Genomic DNA, 26,811 nt, shown 5'->3' on the forward strand with positions numbered 1-26,811 from the left:
TCTCTCTAAATTTTGCCACGACAGTTTCCCCTTCATTTCGTACATCGTGATACTCGAAGACAAATCACATTAGCAAATTAAATATGTTAGCTTGTTGGTTCACTACACTACTTAGTAAATGTAGAGGCGCAATGACCTGGTAGCTAGGGCAGCGGACTCGCGGTCGTTAGATCGCGGTTTCGATTCCCAGACCAGGCGTTGTGAGTGTTTATTGAGCGAAAACACCTAAAGCTCCACGAGGCTCCGGCAATCCTGTGGTGGCGAATCCTGCTATACTCTTTCACCACAACTTTCTCTCACTCTTTCTTCCTGTTTCTGTTATACCAGTATTTCATAGAACCAGCCTTGTCACACTCTGTGTCACTCTGAATCTCCCCGAGAACTACGTATATATATATATATATATATATATATATATATATATATATATATATATATATATATATAAATATATATGTATGTGTATGTGTATGCATATGTATGTATGTGTATATATATATATATATATATATATATATATATATATATATATATATATATATATATATATATATATATATATACATACACCGCAGGAGTGGCTGTGTGGTAAGTAGCTTCCTTACCAACTACATGGTTCACGGTTCAGTCTCACTACGTGGCACCTTGGTCAACTGTCTTCTACTATAGCTTCGGGCCGACCAAAGCCTTGTGAATGGATTTGGTAGACGGAAACTGAAAGAAGACTGTCGTGTGTATATATATATATATATATATATATATATATACATATATATATATATATATATATATATATATGCATGTATATGCTTGTCTGTCTGTGTTTGTTCCCAACCATCGCTTGACAACCGATGTTGGTGTGTTTACGTCCCCGTAACTTAGCGGTTCGGCAAAAAGAGAACGATAGAATAAGTACTAGGCTTAGAAAGAATAAGTCCTGTGGCCGATTTGTTCGACTAAAAGGCAGTGCTCCAGCATGGCCGCTGTCAAATGATTGAAACAAGTAAAGGAATAAAATAAAACTATATATATATATATATATATATATATATATATATATATATATATATATATACACCCACACACACACATACATACATGTTCATCTGCCTAAGCAACGAGAACGAAGTCCATCAAGTCATAGAGGCATACATGCATACATATGTATATACATGCATATATACATGCATACATACATACATACATACATACATACATACATACATACATACATACATGCATACATACATACACATAAACGTGACGTTCCATCTTTCGCAGATCGATGGAATAAGTGCCTGGCTGCTACTGATTTGATTCCATTCCATTTTTTCCGTTGATGTTAATAAATCGGTATTTCAAATATATCTTTAGTTGGTGTTTAGACTTGGCAAGAAGCCTGAGTAAACAAAATTTACCTGCAACATAATGTAAGTTCGTCTTAATAAATTCTATATTGAGAATAACTACTTATCGTGCAACTAAAGTAACCAGGGGGAAACTAAATATATCTCTAGCTTTAATTTGACTAATTCCTTGCTGTAGGATAATTTCTCTCGATAACCCCTGCTCTTCCTATTTCTCTCTCTCTCTCTCTCTCTCTCTCTCTCTCTCTCTCTCTCTCTCTCTCTCTCTCTCTCTCTCTCTATCTATCTATCTATCTATCTATCTATTTATCTATCTATCTATCTATCTATTTATCTGTCTATCTATCTATCTATCTATCTATCTATCTATCTATCTATCTATTTATCTGTCTATCTATCTATCTATCTATCTATTTATCTGTCTATCTATCTATCTATCTATCTATCTATCTATCTATCTATCACGGTTTTTGTAGTTCTTTTTCTCAGTTTATCAGCTATTCTCCCTTTCTCACTTTCTATATATACATATTTAATATTAAATATCTTTAAAATGCCGTATTAAATTAGATTTGTGCAAGAGTATACCGAAGAGCTAATCAATAAATCTAAAGCGCGTAAGTAACACAATGTAAATGAAAAATGAAACTAAAATTCAACAGATACACACACACACACACACACACACACACACACATAAATGTGTATATATAATTATGTTTGCATGTAGGTGAACATACGCCTCTTGCAGAGGCATGCATGTCTATGCAGATTTAAATGGTGTTGTAGCTAACATAATTCTACATTATCAAAGCGTCGAAGCATATCATTACAACGTGATAATGAAGGTAACATATATGTGTTTGTGTGCGTACGTGTGTGTGTGAGTGTGTTTGTGAGTGTGTGTGTCTGTGTGTGTCTACACACAAACATACATACGTGTATGTGTATATATATATAACTTTTCGCAGGGCATGTTTAAGGTTCTATAACAAATATAGACGAATATATATATATATATATATATATATATATATATATATATATATTCGTTTGTATTTGTTATAGAATCTTAAACATGTCCTGCGGTTATTGTAATGATATATCTTCAGTTGTCATCCCGTTTGTAATTTTGTATGTGTGTATTTATACACACATAGATTTATATACATAGAAAGGCAGGTACATAGAGGCAGATATGTATGTATGTATGTATGTATGTATGTATGTATGTATGTATGGAGAGGTAGCTAAAGGAGAACGACCTCCGCATAAACCAAAAAAGAGGTATAAAGACACATGGGAGGGCATAGCAGGTGGAGAAGGATTGTGCATGAGGGGACAGCTACTTTTGAGAAATCTCGAGTTTCGCATGAGAAAGTAAGGAGGGATGTCAGGAAAGGCATGGCTGTTGCACTTCCAGACGGTTAGGGTCTTTCTATGATGCTGACAAGCAGTGTCTGTGCTTCTGAGTTCAGTTCCGCTGCGTGGCACCTTGGGTAAATGTCTTCTACTATAGCTCAGGTAGACGGAAACTGAATAAACTTCATCGTATATTTATGCGTGTCATTCTGTTTGTCCCCCACCATCGCTTGACATCAGGTGTTAGTTTGTTTATGTCTTGTAAACCAGTGTTTCGGTAGAGAGAAACTGATAGAATAAGTACCAGCCTTTAGATAATTATTGAAAAACTACTGGGGTCAATTTATTCGATTAAAGCCATTCAGGATGGTGCTCCAGCATGGCCGCAGTCTAATGACTGAAACAAATAAAAACAGTTATCACTGAACACACACACACACACAAACATGTAGAAGACAAAAGACATATTTGAACTTTATAAAACGATTTTGGCAGTGATTTTTTTATGTTAATGTGATATGTTTGTATTTATATGAAGCTGTTTCATTTTGTTTTGAATTTTGTCATGATTTATAATTTCATTTGTATTATTTTCTATATTTACAGCCGTCCCTGTGCAAAACGGTGTACAGTTTATTGGAATATTCGAAAACAGTATGCTTCATGTGGATGTTTCTCGAAGGATTTTATCTTCACAACATGATCGTCGTGTCCGTATTTTCGGGCAACCCAAACTACAAACTCTATTACCTTTTAGGTTGGGGTAAGTACATAATTCGACCTGTCTGAAATTAGTGGATCTCTCTCTCGCCCCCTCTCACTCACTCTCTTTCTCTCTCTCTCTCTCTCTCTCTCTCTCTCTCTCTCTCTCTTTATATATATATATATATATATATATATATATATATATATATATATATATATATATATATATATATATATCTGACTACACGTATATTTAGTTTCATATATATAATATACTTATTATTATTATTATTAACTGAGGCAGGAGAATCGTTACCGCGTCGGAAAATTGCTTAGCGGCATTTCTTCTAACTAAGTTGTGTATTCGAATTCTACCGAGATCAACTTTGCCTTTTATTTTTTTGGGGTGGACAAGACAAGTACGAGTCGCACACTGGTGTCGATCTAATCGACTTAACCGTTCCCCTGAAACTACTGGCCTTGTACCAAAATTTGAAATCATAATTATCGTTATTCCAAAGCTATTACATGTTAATTTGATCAGCAGAAGTATTACCTTGCAGGTTGGTGACAACAAGGTTCCTCAAATCTCAAGAATCTTCTTTAAGCACTGTTTCAGAATACGTAAGGGCACCTTTTCTGTAGGCCATCAATTCCAGTTTCAGTTTCAATATCTTTCATTCTCTTAAGCTGCTGCTTGGGCGTTATGCCATTTGCACGAACTATCATACGAATGAGTGTTGTCTTCATCGGTTGTAATCTCTGGCTTGCTCACGTTATTTCTCAATGTGTTTAATTTCTTTGATATCGACTCCATCATTATGAGGAATAACTTTATGAGCTTAATCTGTTTATTTAGTCCTCCATAATCATATCTAGCATTCTTGCTTGAATAGTATGGCTAGTCCTTTGGGGAAATTCTATAGAATCTTCTATAGGATCCACTATAGGATCCTCTATAGAATCCTCCGCGTTCGTACCATTTCCTTGTTATTTCGAAACCACACGCTGGACTAACGTATCAAATCACTCTGTTAACTACACTCCCATGCCCGCGTTTATACTCTTTTTGTGCTAGCTTACTGCATTAATGTAAACGATGATTAACACTTCCATCTCTTTCGTAACTGATTCTATATTTGCTGTCTGAGTTTTGTCGATTTTCCCCTGAAACAGATTCGTTCTAATAGTTTCTTCCTGAGCGGCTATAATTAGCGTTTCTGTCTTTTATTTCAGCCATTTATCCGTCAGAAATAAACAACGTTCTTTAATTCCAACATCCTTGTCTTATTGCATTTAATGGCCATGTCATTTCATCCCCACCAGCTTGCTCTGTTGGTCTTTATTCAGCACTTGAATTCTCTTACCGCTTCAGCAACTTTTCAGACATCTCTAATCGCCGATATCTCTCATTCGTCAATCTGCACGACACAATTTTCCCACTCCAATCGACAGAATTTACGAGATGACTTAGGAAGCGAGAGTTCACACATGACACTTATTGAACTATACATACATACACACATATATACATACATACATTCACACATACATATGTTATACATATATATATCGACAAGATGATACATATGCGTGACATCTTATGTGTAAGAAGTTATGTCTCCAAGGCGACATATGCGTTTGAGTGTAAATTTACTAGTTGGATATTCATTAAATTATGTTACAAGTAATAGTTTCACATACGATGTCTCTTTAGATAATATTTCTCAAGGTTGAATTTTAAAATCAGAAAGATGTTTAACATGATTTGCCCTCCGTTTCAGCCAAGCGTTCCCGTGTGAGCTGTTAGGTTTTTGTTAAGATTTTGTCTTTGTTTTCGATTGACAGCCTATATCTTTCCTTCTGTATGTTCATTTGAAGTGTATAATATATGTGCATTGTTCTATGTATTTTAATTATGTAGTATAGAGAAATACATAGAAAGATAGACAAATAAATAGACAGACAGGTAGATAGATAGATAGATAGATAGATAGATAGATAGATAGATAGATAGATAGATAGATAAGCAGACAGACAGACAGACAGACAGACATATAGATATGTATATATATATATATATACATATATAGAGAGAGAGAAAGAGAGAGAAAGAATGTGTGTGTTTGTATGTGCATGTGTGAGTGCGTGTGTGTGTTTGTGTGTGTGTATGTGTGTGTGTGTGCGTGTGTGTGTGTGTGTGTGTGTGTGTGGTGGCTGGTGTATATGCGAGTGTGTATCTTAGATCTGTAAGTACGTCAATTACCCCTATAGTCGAGAAGTATGTATGGATATAATTGCATATCAAATATAGCTACGAACTTTCAATTGCTCTGTATATTTATAAATAAAGGTTACTGGTTAAATTAGATTACTCGTTCTTTTCTCTCAAGTATTCAGTGAATACAGAAGAAAATAGAAAATATATATGAAAGGAAATGTAAAAGAACTGTAAATCCAATGAGTCTATTGCTTTCTGTGATATTTATGCAAACTTATTGATTCATTAACGGAACATGGTTCCTGAAATTCGTTATTTAATTTACTAAGCATAGAATACTAGTATAAAGAAAGTAGAAGGGAATAGTAAACGAACATTTAAAATGATATTAAAAGGAAATGCATATGAATATGAAAGTATAATGATAGGAATACCTGTGTAATAGATGCTACTAGAATCACATGTTGAGTCCAGATGGATGTCTGCACTTTTGATACTAACTTTCTTCTCGTGTGAGAATTTGAAAAAGTTTAATCTGTGGCATGATTTAATAATTTTGTATGATTGTTTTTTCTTAAATTCTGTAGCTGTGCCAAGGTATAAAGAATACAAAAAGTATTGAATTTCGTGTACGTAAGAGCTTTAGGAATTTGTAGATAATGATATACAACGTATTACTATTTGCAAAAACGTATCTGCAGAATTGCTGTAACCTTTATTGTTGGAGATGTTCTGAATGTACGGGGTTAGTTATGTCGAAGTCGGCCTTGTAAGCTGGCTCAGCGTCATGCGTCTAGGATAAACTGGATTTTGCTCGATATTTGATGTGACAATGGCTGAAAATATAGGTCGCTTCTGATGACTGTGTATTCACTTGGAGAATGAGAACTATATTTCTGTGATTAAACGTTTTCATTCTATATTTAGTCCTTTCTGAATTTTAGAAGTTCAGAATTGTCGAGGAACGTCCCTTAACACGAATTGGTATAGATTTTTCTGTACTTATGTCAAGTAGGAAAATTCTAACCAAACTGAAAAATGTTCCCATATCCTTGACTACATTTATCAAAAAATACATCAAGAATTATGCCACGTTATTTTTTTATCAGTGTAATAAAATCCATCAAAAGAAATTCGGATTATTCTTTTCTATCAGTGTAATTACATTTATCGAGAGTAAAAGTTGACGATTATATGCCATGGTCTTTCTATCCCATGCCCTACAAGTCAGCTCTGTATACTTATTGGATTTAAAAGGTCTCAATGAACGGTTGAGTACCCTCGCTACACTATCAAATGGATCATTCGAGATTATAAAATTTCACTGGTTCGAATTATTTGGTAGATTTCTAAGGAGACTCACTGGGTGTTTTGAATCGTTTGTCTACATATAATATTCAGTCGTTATTCATGTAATGTGCAGTAGGAAACTTACGCTGGTTTTGGTTGATAGTTGCAGCTAAAAGCTTAAATGTTTGTAAGTACTGAGGGCAACATTTAGCTCCAAATTATTGGCTGCTTTTATTAGGTTCTTCTGATGGTTCTCGTTGAGGTTAATGATATTCATTTCTACTCTAGGCACAATGCCCGACATTTTAGGGGGAGGGGATCAGTCGATTAGATCAACCCCAGTACGCAACTGGTACTTAATTTATCGACCCCGAAAGGATGAGAGGCAAAATCGACTTCAGCAGAATTTGAACTCAGAACATGAAGACAGACGAAATACCACTAAGCATTTCGCATGGTGTGCTATCGTTTCTGCCAACTCGCAGTCTTGTGGAGGTTAAATATATTGAAACCTCCCTGAAGCTACAAACGTACACTTATACAGATTGCTATATGAGTACTTGTAATAACTGTATAATAATAATAATAATAATAATAATAATAATAATAATAATAATAATAATAATAATAACCTAGTTTGATGCCCTCTTGGCTAGTTAATGGTTTAACATTCCTGCTTCCAAAAAATGAGGAAACAAACGAACCAAAAAATTATCGCCCCATAACCTGCTTAACAACAATGTATAAGACGCTAACATCTGTCCTAACCGAGTACACCTATAGTTTTTTAATAGAAAGTAGCATATTCCCTAATGAGCAAAAGGGATGTAAACGTGGATCTTATGGTTGTAAAGATCAGCTACTCATCAATAAGATGATCTTAGAAGATTGTCACAAGCGACACAAAAACTTGTCAATAGCCTGGATAGACTATAAAAAGGCCTTTGATAGCCTACCACATAGCTGGATTAGGAAATGTCTGGAAATGTATAAAATAGCTCCTACTCTGCGAAACTTTTTATCTGTAAGTATGAGATCATGGAGAACCACACTGATGTTGAACAATGACAATGAATCTCTAAATGCTGGAGATGTAAGAATTTCATGTGGCATTTTCCAGGGTGACTCACTATCACCACTCCTCTTCTGTCTAGCCCTAATACCGCTCTCAAAATTGCTCAATGATGCACAGTATGGTTATAAAATATTTGATAAAAATATAAATCATCTCATTTACATGGATGATTTAAAGCTCTTTGCAAAAAATGACCAACAACTCAAAGGCCTACTAGCGATTGTTAAACAATTCAGTGATGACATCAGGATGCAATTTGGCCTTGATAAATGTGCAAAAGCTATCTTTATCAAAGGAAAAATGACAAATACATCTAATGTGAACCTTGACCAGCAAAATGTCATAAAAGAGTTAGAACCAGCGGAGAGCTACAAATACCTAGGGGTAATTGAAGGGGACAATATCAAGCACTCAGTGATGAGGGAAAGGATCAGAAGAGAATGTTATCGCAGGGTGAGAGCAATACTGAAGACAGAGCTGAACGCGAGAAACAGGATCGAAGCGATCAATGCTCTAGCCATACCAGTCGTGACTTACAGTTTCAACATCGTTAACTGGTCAATTACTGAAATATGTAATGTTGACAGAAAAATACGAAAACTGTTGACAATGCATAGAATGCACCACCCTAAGGCAGATATAGAACGTCTTTATCTGCCAAGAAAAGAGGGAGGTCGAGGACTACTACAGCTGGCATTATCAATGAAGGTAGCCACAATTGGCCTAGACACCTATATGAAAAACTCTGAGGACTGGATGCTAAAACTTGTCTTAAAATATGAAAGCAAGAAAGCATCTTACTCAGTAACAAAACAGGCAAAGGAATATCTAAGTGAATTCCAATTGCAACAAATTCAAGAATTAGACGAACTAGAAACACCTACAGAAAAAGCTAAGCGCTTGAAAACCCGTGCTAAAATTGCTGCCTTAGCTATTATGACTGAAAAATGGCATGGAAAACCTCTCAATGGCAAATACCCAAAGAGAGCGAATAATGCAGATATTGACAAAGCCCTTACCCACCAATGGTTAATGGCCTCTGGCTTGAAATCAGAAACAGAGGGGTTTATCATAGCAGCCCAAGATCAATGCCTACCTACAAAGAACTACCAGGCCAACATATTAAAGAACGGCAGCTCCCCATTATGTCGTATATGCCAACAACAAAATGAGACCATCGATCATGTTGTCTCCATGTGCAGTCTGCTTGCGCCTACAGAGTATCTCAACAGGCATGATAGAGCTGCACAATATATTCACTGGGTAATATGCAAAAACCTGGACTTGCCCCATGATAAAAACTGGTGGGAACACAAACCACCCCCAGTACTTGAAAATGATCACATTGCACTCCTCTGGAACTTCACCATTCAAACTGACAGAAAGATAGACGCAAATAGGCCAGACATCATACTGAAAGACTTCAGACAAAAATCATGCCTCCTCATTGATATGACTGTCCCAATTGATATAAACGTATCTGTCAAGACCTACCAAAAACTGAGCAAATATAAAGATCTTGAAATAGAAATTAGCAAAATGTGGAATCTGAAGACGAAAACAATACCTATTGTCATAGGTGCCCTGGGAATGACAGCGAAACGGGCTGATTACTACCTAGCTCAGATACCAGGAAACCCCAAAATGGCTGAAGTCCAAAAGATAGTGCTCATGGGAACTGCCCATATCCTACGTAAAATACTGTCTATGTGATCTCAAATTTTAAAGCAAACATAATTTTCTTATGGTTTCTTAAACATTCACTTGAACAAAACTGTACAAATCCAAATATATGGTACCCTAGGCATAACACCTACATGAACTTCTAACTTGTTGTCTCTTGAGGTCTCTGGGTGAGACTTGGATCCAACTTGTACAAATGCAAAACAAAAGTCAAACATAAAATAATAATAATAATAATAATAATAATAAAAAGAGCACTCAGAGGGCGCAAACCTCCGTTAAGGCAACACCAACGATTTTCTAAAATATTTAAGAAAAATTATATTAATGTGTCCTACTTGTTAAAAAATTTCATATATTTTGTGCAGCTGAAGATGGCACTGCATTCGAATCGATTTAATGATGGCATTGTTCAATTAATTTACGCTGCTTGAAACCGTCGTACTGCATCACTACTTGATAACTTGTTGCTTATTTTGACTATATAAATATATCTATATTTATCACATATACACAGATATACATGGATGTGAACATGTGTATTTGTTTGCATATTACATAGGCGATGCATATGTTATCATTAATGTATTATTATGAAAGCCTTAAAGAGATTTGCTTTTAGCAATCACACCTGTCAGTCTTGATCCTCGAGATTGTTCTTCTATCTCATTGAAATCTTTCAGAAGCCGCCTCTCGGCTCCAAAAGTAATGGCTACTCCCGTAACAGCATATCTCTTTGTGAAAGTAGAGAACGATGATAATAATATTTTGTGTGTCTGTTTGTGCGTGTGCGTGTGTGTATATGTGTATGTGTGTAAGTGTGTGCATTTGGTGTATGTGTGTGTGGTTGTATGTATCTATAGACATTACATTTATAGTTATACATATATACTCATGTATAAGATATACATGTATATGTGTATACATACATACATATATATATATATATATATATATATATATATATATATACATGTGTGTGTGTATGTGTGTGTGTATGTGTGTGTGTGTGAGTTTATTTATATGTGTATGTATGTGCATACCCAGGTCTATATGTTTTGTATATACAAGCGTGTACTTTGGAATCCCTTCATTGCGGAAATTATTCCCTCCGTTTATTCTGATACTCCTCTTTGAAAAAAATCATATATTCGCCATTTTAAATCATTTATTTATTTATTTAAACTCCACACTAAGTGGAGAATATTTTTGCACACAGTTATTTTCTTTCATTAATGTAATACAGAGTTATTCTATTTATTCCGCCACCTAAGTTTAGCCTCTTCTTCATAGTTTTTTTAACAGGTTTCAAGCAAGTTTTCTACCATTACGTTATCATTTATATCCGTATGTATATGTTGTTAATATTATAATACATATCATTAAGTACAACCATTATTGATACGTTTTTTTTTTTGGGGGGGGGGGGGGGTCGCACAACCCTTTTTAGCAATGATGTTATCATAACCGAAATATGCTAGAAAATCGTTTTTTTTTTTTTTCATTAAAATTATTACTTTGCTCTCTGAAAAACTCTATTTCCCGTATGTCTTCCACAAATCGAAACATTTCTTTAAATGGTGAGTATGGTGCGTTCTGGTTTTCAATACAGATACAAATACAGGTTGTTACCAAAAGTTTATAGTTAAATTGAAAATGATCCTCTTCAAAATATCACTTGAATTATTATAGGAAAACGTGTTCAAGATAATAATACGATTGAAACTAATTCCTAAATGGAGTAATGTAACACTATCTTATGATAACACAATTTTTGTAACGTGATATGACTAAGTTTCTACGAAATACAGAATTCGTAGAAAGGATGAACTCTTTTATTATATTGTTTATAGTTTTTAGTAACTTATGTAACATTTCAGTACAACTTACCACCGAATATGTCACCGCCTTATTAAACACACCAAAGAATTGTGTAACTTTTTAAGTTGATTCACCGAAACATGTGTATGTTTTATGGAGTTTAGGACATCAAGTATCAAATATCTGTATTATGCACACACACACGCACGCACACACACACACACACACTCACACGCGCACACATATATTTATATCACGCAGGCGTGGCTATGAGGTAAGAAGTTTGCTCTCCGACCACATGGTTCCTGGATCACTCCCACTATGTGGCTCCTTGGGCAAGTGTTATTAATACAGCTCCGAGATTGGAATGGATTTGGTGTATATATATGCGCGTGTGTGTGTGTGTGTTTGGTTGGTGGGTTTGTGTGTGTATATGTGTGTGTGCGTGTGTACGTTTGTAAGAGAGAGAAAAAAGAAAGAAACAAACAAGCAGACAAAAAAAACAAAGAAAGAGCGTGTGTGTGTGTATGTTTCCCACCATCGCTTAACAACCGGTGTTAGTTTGTTTACGTTCCATCAAAAGAAAGAAATGATAAAATAAGTATCCTGCTTTAAAAGCACAAGAACTGAGTTCGATTTATACGACTAAAATATATTGAAAGCGATGCTCCAGCATGATCGCAGACTAATGATTGAAACAAGTAAAAAGATATATGTATGTACGTATGTATACATGCACGCATGCATGTTTGTGTGCAGTAATACATGCATTCATCCATTGACGCATTTACAACTACAAATGCATTTCCCTATTCTCTCTGCAAGCTACTTTTGCTAAAACAATATAACAATGTTATCCGTTGGAAAGATTGTCTGGAAATAAATATGAAAATACGACGTTGAGTATATTTATTCTTTCCAACAAAAAAATTATTGCCGGAATATTCTCATTGAAGCTTCCATCAAATATAAACAAAACAGTCCTCAGGTATTTGTTTTGGACACAGCATTAAAGTCTATTATTGTACTGTTGTACACGTTAAGCGATAACGTTTCGTTTAGAATAAGTCATAAAGGCACGTTTATGGACAAAATACTACGTAACCTATAAATTCTCCATTCAGATTATAAATTAACATTTTTTTCTTGTAATTATTGTCCGACTCGCTTATGTTACTCAGATTTAAGTAACAGTTATATATAAATAAAGCCTTTGCTCTGGGACAGAAAAACAGACTAACACATATTCATTTGTTTAGAGTTAGTATAAAAGATAGTGAATTTATACAAGCGATTGCTTCCATTGTCTAAGCAATCCCTTAACAAGTGTTGTCGAAATATTCCAAGGATGAATTTTTATTTCACTGTTTGAAACCAAATCTTGCTTCATAGGAAGAATTCGAAGAATTAAACAGGAAAACATACACACAACCATACGAATTTCAATCCTGGTGAAAAGAATTTGCAGCGCGCGAGCCCGACTCCTGATTCGTTAAACAAATTTTCTGTCGTGACTAGCAGTTAGCTTTCGGTCACATGGAAGAGCAAAGGTGGGATACAAATACACTCTCAAAACGACCTTTAAAAAGTGTAACTTAGAACCGTCTGCTTGGGAAGATGTTGCTCAAGATCGCTCGCTGTAGCATAGTGTCGTCCATTTTGGAATACAGCACTCACAATCAGAAATGGTTAGAGATGCTAAAGAGACGAGAGCTTTATGGGAAGCAAGAATCCTACCAGGCTTTCATTCTGCTAAGTTACCCCACTGTAGACAAGGATTTCATAGTAATATTGGAATAATAAGCCACCCCACAATCCCAACAGAGTAAATCTGATAATGTGATCGTCTTCAAGATATGAAGAAGGAATGTATAACGAATGAAACATAAAAGTAGAAATCGAATGTAAATTATGTATCTAACGATACGTTGACTAGAAAGAGAGTTGACACAATTCAATTATTATTTCAATCTAGTTTTACAATAGCTAATTATATTCGATGGAAGAATATAACTCAATGTTCGAAATGTTGCATATCTGATTCCAAGACTACAGTGTTTAGCACTGACTACACAAAGATATGTTGAAATACATGTCATTTTAATGAAGTATTCTTTGAACTCTATACAATTCCATTTATACACATGTTCGTCATAAACAGCCTGTTGCCATTTTGCCAAATGATAATGAAGTGTGAAAATCAAAGTGTTTACTCTTGGAGCTGAATGAAACTCATTAACTCTGACATTAATAACCTACTAAATCACGTATCTTGTGATGCCATTTTGTCATAGTTACATGCATTTCATTTGCTTTGTAGTATCAAAGAAAAAATAATTTTCCTTCGAAGACAATGCATCATGAATCCGTCTTGCCACTTTAAACACTCGTGTTAATCATAATTTCTTTACGCAGATAAAATATTACGTGTGGATATTTGCGGAGAAGAAAACATTTCAATGCTTTTATTGATCGACGCAATCCCCGCAAAAAATTTAAATCGGAACTTGATCATCAATTAAATGAATATTTTTCTAACTAACATTGCTGGTAATGAATTGATTTGCTGAAGCTATTGACAAGAAACAATACAACGGAATACGTCACAAATTAATGAACATTTTACACGCCATTACAATGCAAGCATTCAAACCAATCATGCAACAACGAAAGAGAAATTTTCAAACATGCATCGTCTTTCCCAAGATCTTTTAACAAATATAAAGAATATTAGGAAAGAAGTCGTATCAATAGGAACGCCTGCTATTTCAGTACCGCAATATTCTTTCATTTTAACTTGTACCAGTAATTGGAAATGGCCCATCTAGAGCACCAACGAATACTTAAATATATCGATCCTAAGTCCTTGTCAGTTATTTATATTCTTCATGTCGTAATGGACGACAGTTACGTCAACCTCGACGTAACACGAATGTACATAAATATACATATATATACACACATTCATGCGTGCACACACACACTCACATGTACACACGTAAGTATGGGATAAGAAGTCCCACTGCGTTGCCCCTTGAGCAGTCTTCTACTGTAGCCTCTGATCGACCAAAGCCTTGTGAGTGGATTTGATAGACGGAAACTGAAAGAAGCCTTTCGCATATATATATATATATATATATATATATATATATATATATATATATATATATATATATATATATATATATATATATATATATATATATACATATACATATATATATATATATATATTTTCATATATAAATATATATACATATATACATACATATGTATGTATGTATGTATGTATGTATGCATGTATATGTGTATATATATACATGTATGTATATATATTTATATATCCATGTGTATGCGTGTGGTTTTTGGGAATACATTGGCCAATGGATTTTTTCAAGTTTTAAGGCAATAGTATGTGACTGGAGTGAGGTTTAGCTGTCATTTCTAAACGGTCAAGCGACTACAGACTTTGTTACTTTGCTAATATAAAAATGTGCATATTTGCTGCATAAATCCCATCACAATACAGAAGTGATATCAGCGAATCAATTTGAAATAACTGCCTGAACTTATTTGTTATAGGTGTTTATTCTGTATGGAGCTGAAATATTTTATCTAGATATTGGTTTTTATCTGAGAGTAAATCTGTTATACGTCGTTAAATGTCTCGTAAAACCATCAATACATTTGCAAGTTATGCCAAAACCATTACAAATATAAATGGATAAATATGATACGAATTGTATGATGAAGTCGATTAGATATGGATGCAAACTTTTATGTATGAGATCGTTATTATGTCTTTAAACTATTATTATTATTATTATTGGTTTCTAATTTTGCCACAAGGCCAGCAATTTTGATGGAGGAGTAAGTTGATTACATCGACGCAAGTGCTCCATCGTTCCTTATTTTATCGAACCCGAAAAGCCGAAAAGTTGACTTCAGCGAAATTTGAACTAAGAACGTAAAGACGAACGAAATGGCGCTAAGCGTTATGTCTGGTGTGCTAAGGATGCAGTGTGCTGACTTAATAATAATGATAATAATAATAATAATAATAATAATAATAATAATAATAATAATAATAATAATAATAATATGAGCAAATATAAAGATCTTGAAATAGAAATTAGCAAAATGTGGAATTTGAAGACGAAAACAATACCTATTGTCATAGGTGCCCTGGGAATGACAGCGAAACGGGCTGATTACTACCTAGCTCAGATACCAGGAAACCCCAAAATGGCTGAAGTTCAAAAGATAGTGCTCATGGGAACTGCCCATATCCTACGTAAAATACTGTCTATGTGATCTCAAATTTTAAAGCAAACAGATAATTTTCTTATGGTTTCTTAAACATTCACTTGAACAAAACTGTACAAATCCAAATATATGGTACCCTAGGCATAACACCTACATGAACTTCTAACTTGTTGTCTCTTGAGGTCTCTGGGTGAGACTTGGATCCAACTTGTACAAATGCAAAACAAAAGTCAAACATAAAATAATAATAATAATAATAATAATAATAATAATAATAATAATAATAATAATAATAATAATAATAATAATAATTATTATTATTATTATTATTATTATTATTATTATTATTATTATTATTATTATTATTATTATTATTATTATTATTATAAAACCTGCCAATGTCCAACTTACCTCTCTGCATTCCGAGTCAAGTACTAAGACTCCGTTGAAATAAAATAATAAAATAACGGAATAAAATAATTCTGTTAGAGCAGAGACTGGGTATCTGACTTTGGCACGCTCTACACACTAGTAAGACCAGCATGGATGATATCCAACAGAGACCTCTGTTGACTGATGTTTGCAATAAAATATTGAAAGCGGAAGTAATAAGAAGGCTGCATTTAGTGTTTAGTGCGCTTTTCAGTAGATGAGGTAAAGAATGAAGGAACAATAGGAAAGAGAGATGTGTCTCTTTTCCGAGTGGATTTTTATGTCCACCTCTTTGTATACAATAGTAAGTGCTTCCTAATATATATGTAATTATGAATATATGTATATTCAAAACGTCAGAAGATGCTTGGGTACGTGTAAAAATTACAGAGAAGCTGTGATAGTATCCGTTGATTGTATCATGAACTTGAGTAAATTATTCTCAATGAAAAAAAAAACAGCCATTTCTATGTGGTTTAGAATCATTGCGTTTTATAGCTCTACAGTCATCGGTAACCCATTACCATCAAAATTTCACGCCTTGTCTCTATGTTAATTATTCTAATTTTCGTACCATTTGGAAAACAATCCCCGAAAAAAAAAAAGCGTTAGACGGACGCCAAGTGCTTGGAATATCTAATGTTCTGGCAACATTGTATGTGAGTTTGGCTTAAGAGTTCATGATAGCTTTAGGTCAAGATACATAGTGACTTTCGAGGATTTAGTTTCGTGTTGATATTTAGAGAGTTTGTTGTACTTCTCGACAACACTTGAGATTATTGCTTCTGTACTGATGTCAGTATATATATATGTACATATATATATATATATATATATATATATATATATATATAAAGAGAGAGAGAGAGAGAGAGAGAGAGAGAGAGAGAGAAAGAAGAGGGAGATTGAGAGACACAGATGTGCAAGAGATAGTTTTACAAAAGTTACATCTCCAGCATGATTTAGAGACGTTCTGCAACTTTTAATAAGCTTGAAAAACAGTAATTGTAATTATCCATTTGAAGTTTAAAGAAAATCTAATTACATATTTGCCTTAATAGGTCAATTAAATTATACTTTGCTCGCCTAATTACTACTCTATGATATGGAATGATTTGACTTCTTTGCTACTTATTAATTTATCTATTTATTTATATTGTTTTCTACAATTTTTCTCATTGACATTTTTAAAATCCCTATCTGTAGCAAGAATCGTAGTAGAGAACATTCTTGAAAATAGTCTCAGGAATCACGTTCACACTTTGACTGATTCACCATTTGGAATAATTACACTTTACGTACACTAATAACACTGACAGAAGACGTGAGACTTTCAGTTTTCCAATCGTTTCTGTTACAAATTTGTAGCCATGATTAAAAATTTTCAGATTAACTATCAGTTAAGCATATGTATATTTGTTTTAGATTTGTTATCATAAAATGACGGTGTCTCGTACTAACAGTGAAAAATACTAATAGTTACAAAATTAAAATGGTTAATATTTAATTCTACATCATGTTTCAATCAGAAATGGAACCGATCGAAATATAACACAGATGAAAATATTGTTAGAAAGTGTTTTAATCAAAGAAATTTTAATTCTATTATTCTGTAAAATAATATTTAATTAGTTTAACTGTACACAAATGCATAAAAATAATTTTTAATTCCATTAGACATTGTAAAATACTATTAAATTTCATTCATTTTTAAAGAAGATAGAATCGGACAGAACTTATGGGATGACCTGATATGCCAAGAATATAAAGCAAAACAAATAAAATTATAAGCCAAATGAAATGGAATCGTAGAGCTCCTTAACAGATAGAAAAGTGGGGTTATTACGCGATAAATGCACTAGAATAGCCATACAAATATGCCGTACAAATATGACCTCATTACCCAGAATCATTGTCCGCCCAGAAGAAACTACAAAGTCCAATGCTCTTAAGATGGTACTGATCCTTACTGCCACTTTTATAGTGAAATCAAGCAAACAATTGAACGCCTCATCTCTGAGACTGTTCTATAGTACAGAGTGTACTTAACACCTTGATGGACTTGGGTCAATATTTTCCATGACCATGTTAAAAGAAAGTTGTGTTGAAATTGTATTTCAGCCACCTCAGCGGTAGATTATACAGACTTCATCTAATGCAGTTTTGTTTGTATCAGTCGAGGAATATTTTAGCAGAAATATGTTAGAAATAAATAACTCTTGTCATCTATGAACACACGTTATTCAGTCGAACATACATTTTCTTGACACATTACCAAATTGTTCTTGTGCGTAAATTCTATACATTAACGACAGTGAACTCCGTATTAATATGTCAGAAGACAAGATTTGCAAATAACACTTACAATAGCGGCAACAATAAATCGAATAGTAATAATAACAACAACTACAATAATAATAATAATAATAATAATAATAATAATAATAATAATAATAATAATAATAATAATAATAATAATAATAATAATAATAATAATAATAATAATAATAATAATAATAATAATGATAAAGATAAGATGTTATTTCAACATAGCACGCTAGAATCAGATTGATAAAACAGTCAGAGAAACATAGCGACTTAAAGTTACAAGATTCTATGCACGCAGGCGTGTGTGTGTGTGTGTGTGTGTGTGTGTGTGTGTGTGTGTGTGTGTGTGTGTGTTCGCGTGGGGGCACATTCGTATGTTTGTCTGTGTTTGTATGTATGATACACAGATATAGATAGACAGAAATACATACAGACAGACAGGTAGATAGATAGATAGATAGATAGATAGATAGATAGATAGATAGATAGATAGATAGATAGATAGATAGATAGATAGATAGATAAAGTACCAAACAAATGGCTGTTGTTTATTTGATTTTACAATATAACGTAATTTCTATGATTTTGTGTGTCATTTCTCCAGGTTCACCAATCGTCTCAACCGGCGTATGGGCAACAGTAATGATATTCTACAGCGAATCCAGGTAAATGAAATAATCTTCAACTGACATTTCTCTAATAATCGTATTATGCTGAAAAGAAATCAACATGGGTTGGAAGGATAAAAAGAAACTATAAAATGTTAGAAATATATACGGTTTTTTTCTGTATTGCGCGATTGTTTGGAAACATAGGTTTGTGTGGAATGTGTTTGCAGGAGTGAGTGTCTAATTCAATGACCTTTAAGAAATGGAAGTATTCTCAAGATGCCATTACTAGATACAAAGATTTGAAGGTGGTGATGTCTAGATGTAGGCGCAGGTGTACCTGTGTGGTGAGAAGCTCGCTTCCCAATTACATGGTTCTGGGTTCGACTCCACTGCGTGCCCTCGGGTCGACTAAAGCCTCGTGAGTGGGTTTCGTACATGGAAACAGAAAGAAGCCCACGATATGAGTATCGTTGTGTCTGTGTTTATCCTCTACAACCGCTTTACAACAGGTGTTGGTGTGTTTATGTCACCGTAACTTAGCGGTTCGTCAAACCTAACCGACAGAAAGAGTACCAGGCATAAATAATAAGTATTCGGGTCAATTCGTTCGCTAGAATTCCTCAAGGCGGTGCCCCAGAATGGCCGTAGTCTAATTACTGATACAAGTAAAAGGTAAAGGCTATTTCTCAAAGACATTCACATCTGAAGTGAAGTGAAATGGTTCGTGATGCACAAGATGTTGCTTCAAAGATTGTAGTGGTTTAGCTTTAAGTCATCCATTAGCGTCGTTTCAGCCATGACCATAACATCGATTTCTATGTCAAGGAATTTCCAATTATTGGAATTTATGGAGAATAAACAGTGATATTTCCGGCACATGATGGAAAACTTGACTGTTAAATCATCGTGTAAATAGAATTACTGCAATCTATGTAGCAACAGTTTTGTCGTGAGCTGCCGTGTTGTTGTTGTTGTTGGCTGGTCTGAGCCGAAGACTTGTTGAGCTGCTGAATTAAATGCATTTCTTGAGTTGTGTGAAGAAATAACTGACATCACTCGCGAGCAATGAACAGAAGATTTTATTGTTGCGCACAGAGTTTTAACTGTGTTGGTCTTTTACAAATAATAACAATAATTACATACTGGGAAACATACCGCTTCGATTTTACGATAAGTTTACTTATATGGCAACCTATGGCTTGCCAATTACAGCTGAGAAATAACAGTGCTATATTCGTGGCGAAGAAAATTCCTGTCTACTATCGGCCATGTATCTTAACTGGCTGGACGAGGCGAGAATGGAGACAAGGCACGAGTGTCTCAACATTCTGCAATTATCACCGAAAACCACCTTTATATAGAGCACGAAGAGAATATTCTAGAAGATGGAATCACGCGATGGCTTCCCGCTGATTTGTTACTTAATAGAGTGATCACGTGAAACTGCTGAGGTTTGATCGTGATGTCTGGCTGGCTACCTCATGATTTGGTTTTGAATCACTGCTAGTGTTATCGTTAACAGTACTAGTGACTTTGTAACATAAAGTTACCATTTCTTTCTATAAATGCAAAGAAACTTAGAATTTCACTCTACTAACTGTCATGTCTGAAAATGTTGCTGTTCAAGAAAAAATTATCGGAGTAACCAGGATGTTTCTAAATAGTCATTAGAATACGTTTCGTTTCGCTCCACGACAAGCCGTAACCACTCTCTCATTTTCACCAGACATATTGTAATTAGCTCTCTATATCTGCACATATTCTCTTCAGTTGTACATTGTCTACCCATACAAGATTATCCATTTTTATTAGGTCCTAATCAATACTACCAGGCACACAAAGTATTTGCCCAGGGATTTCATGACAATAGGGGCTCAATTTTTATGTATTTATACTTTGGATAGCCGTTAATAAATAAATACTGCAAGACCGGTGCAGCGATTTGGTCGAAGGCCTCTAATACTGCTAAGAATGTCCTGGTCCCGATTAGTTTTTCTTTATTTTCGAATATTATAGGATAATATTTGAGGGATATTAACCAGTTTTTTCTAGCATGCGAAGCGACTGAACTGTAATTCTATCAATAACTCGTAATTAGCACATGTTTTGATATAGGGATAAACTTCAAATGTTGTCTTGTTTGGTGGGATAAAGAATATTGAAATCTACTTTTCATTAGTACAGAAATATAACGAATGTGATGGCGACGAGCACGCCATTAGTTCAATAGCTTCAACTTCCTTGGTGCTGTTCACAAGAAGAATTACCGCTGGACATCAATATTGCTATCGCGTTGTTAATGCAATTAATTGAAAGCAATCAAGAAATGTTGCCCAAGGGGTGGATAAATGCAAAACCGAAACAACAGCTTGTAATAAAAATAACAAAATACAATTCAAATGAATAAAAAAAGAACAATACAAACGAGCAGCAATATTACAGTATAATGGAATCTATTTTGCATGAAACACGTGTTATACAGTTAATATATATATATATATATATATATATATATATATATATATATATATATATATATATATATATATATATATATATATGTATATATATATATATATATATATACATACATACATTAGTATATGCATATACATACACATATACATACGTATATACACACACATATATATACATATGTGTGCGTGTGTGTGTTTGTGCGTGCGTGCGTGAGTGTAGTTTGCAGAGTTCACAGAAACTAATTACTAATTAATGATAAGTACATGTTGAGAACTTTTTTTTTACTTGATGTATATTTATATATACTCGCACACGTACATATATCTATACAAACATATTCATACACACACACACAGCCACACACACATATATAAATACACACACATATATATATATATGAGTGTGTGTGTCTGTGTGTGTTTTTTGTTTGTTTATTTGTTACTGTATGCACTATCAATCAATAAGTAAACAAAAATATTGCAATATTGATTTCTGACATATCGAAACGGCTCTTCATGTCTATTTATAGAAAATGGCAAACGTAGTTAAAAAGATTCTCAACAGACCTTCAGAAACGTGTTCAACTGATTCGGAACGGTGAAATAACAACATATTGAGAGTAATACAAGCACGCATACATACATACATACATACATACATACATACATACACACGCATACACGCATACGCACACACATATAGAAGTGTGTGTCTGTGTAAGTTTGTATGTATATACGTACACAATGCATGTGCGTTCGTACGTGTGTATGTATGTGAATATGTTCATAAGTGTAGTTTTGTATTATAAATGATGGACGATGCTCCAATGATGTCTGCAATTGTGCTATCTGTAGGCAGGCGCTCTTAGTACAATGTGGTTGCTCTTAGATTTGAAGTGGAAATATCAATAGGTGGGTGTGGAAAAAGTTTAGGGATCTTATTTTGAGTGGAAAATGTTGACAATGTGTTTATCTCTGAGCTTCGTAAAATAAAATGTCACAATGGGGGAAGGTTGAGGAGGAGAGATCACAGCTCCTGCCAATCTAGGTTCAAGTTGTACGCAGGTAGTCATATCAGAGGAGTATAAGTTGTTGAAATATGAATGAAAGCCCGTGGTCTAGTGGTTAGGCATGTTGCACTCATGATCTTGAGATTGTGGTTTCGATTTCTTGACTGGCTGCGTGTTGTGTTCTTGAGAAAAACACTTCATTTTACGTCGCTCTGTCTGCGATGGAGTAAGCTTGTGATGAAGAGAACTGTTGGCCTACTCGCCAAGCCAGCGGGGTGGCATCATTCGGAATCTAGAAAAAGCGATTCGAAGAGCATTGTTACCAGCGATGTGTAACAATATTCTTAGTCTGGTTGATCCTGTGTTTAGGGGATAATTTGATGAAATAGAAGAAAAAGGAAATACAGGAAACAGTGAAACATACAGAAGAGTGACTTTTTGCCAGTTATATCCTCTGAATTTTATGATCACCATCATGTTTGTCTGCGAGTAAAAGGAACGCGTTCTCTTCTGAGTTAACACAACTCTAATGTCATCTAAAATGAACGTGACGAGAAAACTATCAATTGTGTGGTCACGTGAACTACATATGATTGCTGCCTATGCAACTATATTTCATTAGTAGGACACACACGCACACACAGACACAAACACAGACACACAGACACACACACACACACACACACACACACACACACACACACACACACACACACACACACACACACACACACACACACGCACACATATATGAGGTATGAGAGGTATTTGAGGACATATTTGTCAATTTAATGAAACAATTCTAACAAAAACAAATGCATTTTATTATGAATATGTGTGCATGTTCTGAAGAAGCTTGAGAAGTGTTTGCGTGAGAAGTGTTTGCGTGAGAAGGTGTACGTGAGAAAGGAGACAGAGAGAGTGGGGGAAAGAGAAATTCAGAGTGAAAAAGAGGTGGTATGAAAAGTTGAAGGAAAAGGAGAGCGGTTAAAGAGAAACACTAGGGGAAACGATAGCAGATATTCACGCTGTAAACTGGCAATATTTTTGTTTCACTCTAAAACGTCTATACTGATACGACTCTATAACTACTAAAAGTCTTTCAACGTCTCTTTTGGAAATATATAAAGTTTGAAAGTGTGTGATGGAGAGAGAAAATGGTTCGATTAGTAGGAACATATTTTTGTATGCATATAGATACTTGTACATGTGTGTGTGTGTGCATACACACATGCAGTATATGCCTATATATATATATATATATATATATATATATATATATATATATATATATATATATATACATACATACATATAGCTCTACGTATGCATTTTACCTCAGAGTGGGCGTATGTCGATCATACCATAAATATATGCTTCTATTGTAGTGTGAGCGAGTAAGAATGGGAAATTGAATAATAGGACGTACTTTCCAATATAGTTTGTGAATCGATAATCAAATTAGATGACCTAGAAATGTTAAGACATCGTGTTTTATTTTTATACTCTCTTCTCTATTAATGCATTACATTTTTTTTTTCCATTTCAGTTGTTGGCTGTCCTATTACTTCTTTCCTTATATTTGGATAATGGATGGTCAACGATTGGCTGTGATCGTGGTAAGTATCAATTCTTCCTCATTAAATCTATAAAGGTCTCATAGACTATAATATAGCATTCATATTGTATTCACTTTTACTTTATTCGACCTAATTTGATGGTTATTGATATGCAGTCAGTCAGCAAAATAATATCCGCCAATCAGCTGAATTTTATATTTGTTTTCGATGTACTTGCCTGGGAAGTGATTTTATCTGGGACCGATGTCAAAATTAATGCGATTACAGCGTGGAAGATGCCTGTAAGCCATTTCAAAACACAGAAAAACTGTTAGCCTCACTTACACATTTATTATTTAGAAGGACGAAAATTCCGACTAAATAAGAAATGTTGAAGTAAAGTTGACAGTTTTTCTGTATTTTGAATGGTTTCGTGTCTTTCATGCTGTCCTTGGTTTATATTTGTGTTAATGGTAAAAAAAAAAAATGAACGTCTTGCTTTGGTGCAACATTAAGTTCTTTTCCGTCCAAATAGAAGATGCTTCTTTGAATCGAACTAGTATCTTTCAGGTGGTTATGGCTTTAAATCTTCTTCCAAAAGGGATGCAAAGCAATTTATCTGGTAAGATATCAATAGGAAAGTGAGAAAAAGGAGTAACTGTAATCACCTAGTTGAAATAAACTGGGGTCTGTCCCATTCCGTAGAAACAATTTATTGCTTGAGTTATTTTAGAAATAGGTCTCCTTATTTTGAACTTGAACCCGAAAAGCTCTTTTGCAAACTTGAACCCGAAAAGCTCTTTCGCAAACAGGTCGTCCTTATGCTTTTGTGGAGACTATGCAGAAATTTTATGAAATTTTTACGACGAATGCATAACAAGTAGTCTGAGAGAGAAAAGACATCTTTAAATGATCTTTAAAGGGCTACCAAGGTTGAAGGTGCAATTTATTTTGCACAGACCCCCACCAAATAAAAATCTTCCAATTCATAATGGCTACAGAATATTTAACAGCAGGAATATTGGTTTCACATTTTAACAGTTACATGAAACGGGGGTTAACCGATTATATCAACCCTCAACTAATATTTGCTTTATCGACTTTCAAAAGGATGAATGGTAAAGCCGACCCCGATGGCCTTTGAACTCGGAACGTGAAGTCGGAAAAAATCCATTTTCGAAGTGTCACGATGATATAGCTAACTTAGTCTATTATGGCTTTCGAACTTTACATGAACGGTTAAACTGATTAAATAAATAAATTATTAATTAATTAAATTCTATCGAGTACGCATTAAGATTTAATGAGAACCTATGTGTACCGCATAAAAAGATTGTAGAATTTGCACTTTGGATTTTAAATGCCGTAACATGAAACGCATTTGACCATTGTGTTTTAGATAAATACTTGTTGAGAAAATTACACCTGGAAGTCATAGAAATGCTAATCTTTATTAAACTGCGTCGTTGATGCAAAGAACTGAATAATCAGCACATTGATCTCTTCCAACACACACACGTATAGACATCGAAATGATCCTCCTGACTTAAAAGAACTTGTTTGACATTTTGTGGCTTCGTGTAAAACTATTGAAATTCTTTAAATCAATAATAATTCTTTAAGAATAATATCACTAATTCTTCAAAAATAATGAAAGAAAATCCCCGGCAGTTTTTTCTTACTAATTCAAGATGGCGCTAATTCATTTTCCAATGGAAAAAATTTTACAGATTTTAAAGCAATGAAAAAAATATTTCCTGATTAAAAAAATTAAATTGCAATTGAAATTATTTGTTTCCTTATTTCCGAAGATGGATTTCAAACTCTAATAAACAAGAGTGTCCAGCAGGAACTGAACCTCACTCTTTTAGGATATTGAATATCTTTCAACTATATTAGAATATTTTTACGATGAAAGCTGATCGTGTTATCACGGGTTCAAACATTTATTACATTGTTATACAATTACGTCGGTTGATTTTACAACGAACTAATCCGGGGAGATATTTTAATTTGCTTTCTGATTGTCACGTGGAAAAGGGATAATGTTGAGTTTTCACCGGTGTCGACGATTAGCATTCAGCTGTTCGGCCAAGTATTTTCCTACTTGTAAAATCAAAGTGTAGAACGCTGAGTATTCAACATAACGTGTACCATTAAGTAAAATCTTGGCCTGAATCAGCCTGACACAATTTGATAAGGAAAGAGAGAAAGAGAGAGAGAGAGAGAGAGAGAGAGAGAGAGAGAGAGTGGTACAAATTGCGGTACTGGACTGGAAAATTAAAAATCAAATTCGATGTTGGTGAGACCTGAACTGGGAGTAGAAGCTGAGGTCAAATATATTGCCAGATATTCTAACTGATGCATAAACAATGCTCCTAATTGCAACAGGAGTGTAAGATAAAAATCTTTAAGAAACCTCTTAAGACAGCTTTTATTCGGATTATTTTAATGGGAGTAACCTTATAAGATTTAACACGCAAAAGACCAGAATTTTCAGGAAAGAGAAAAGTCGGTCAATTTAATCGACCTCAGTAAATAACTGGTACTTTATTTCTTCAGCACCGGAAGGTAGAGTCACCTCCAGCAGGATTCGAATGGACA

The 26,811-nt window shown here is 34.2% G+C and overlaps 1 protein-coding gene across 3 annotated transcripts in view; it reads left to right on the forward strand.

Annotated features, from left to right (window-relative positions):
* Positions 1 to 26,811, forward strand: part of LOC106878352 (PDF receptor) — a 320,701-nt gene that overhangs the window by 219,998 nt on the left and 73,892 nt on the right. For all 3 annotated transcript variants that reach the window (XM_089356954.1, XM_089356953.1, XM_089356955.1), the window contains exons 8-10: positions 3,336 to 3,492; positions 19,155 to 19,215; positions 24,198 to 24,267. In XM_089356954.1, coding sequence (XP_089213080.1) covers positions 3,336 to 3,492; positions 19,155 to 19,215; positions 24,198 to 24,267 — 288 coding nt within the window. The remainder of the gene's footprint in view (positions 1 to 3,335; positions 3,493 to 19,154; positions 19,216 to 24,197; positions 24,268 to 26,811) is intronic.

This window comes from Octopus bimaculoides, chromosome 9 (genome assembly GCF_046866305.1).
Source record: "Octopus bimaculoides isolate indiv1 chromosome 9, ASM4686630v1, whole genome shotgun sequence".
Taxonomy (NCBI): Eukaryota; Metazoa; Mollusca; class Cephalopoda; order Octopoda; family Octopodidae; genus Octopus; species Octopus bimaculoides.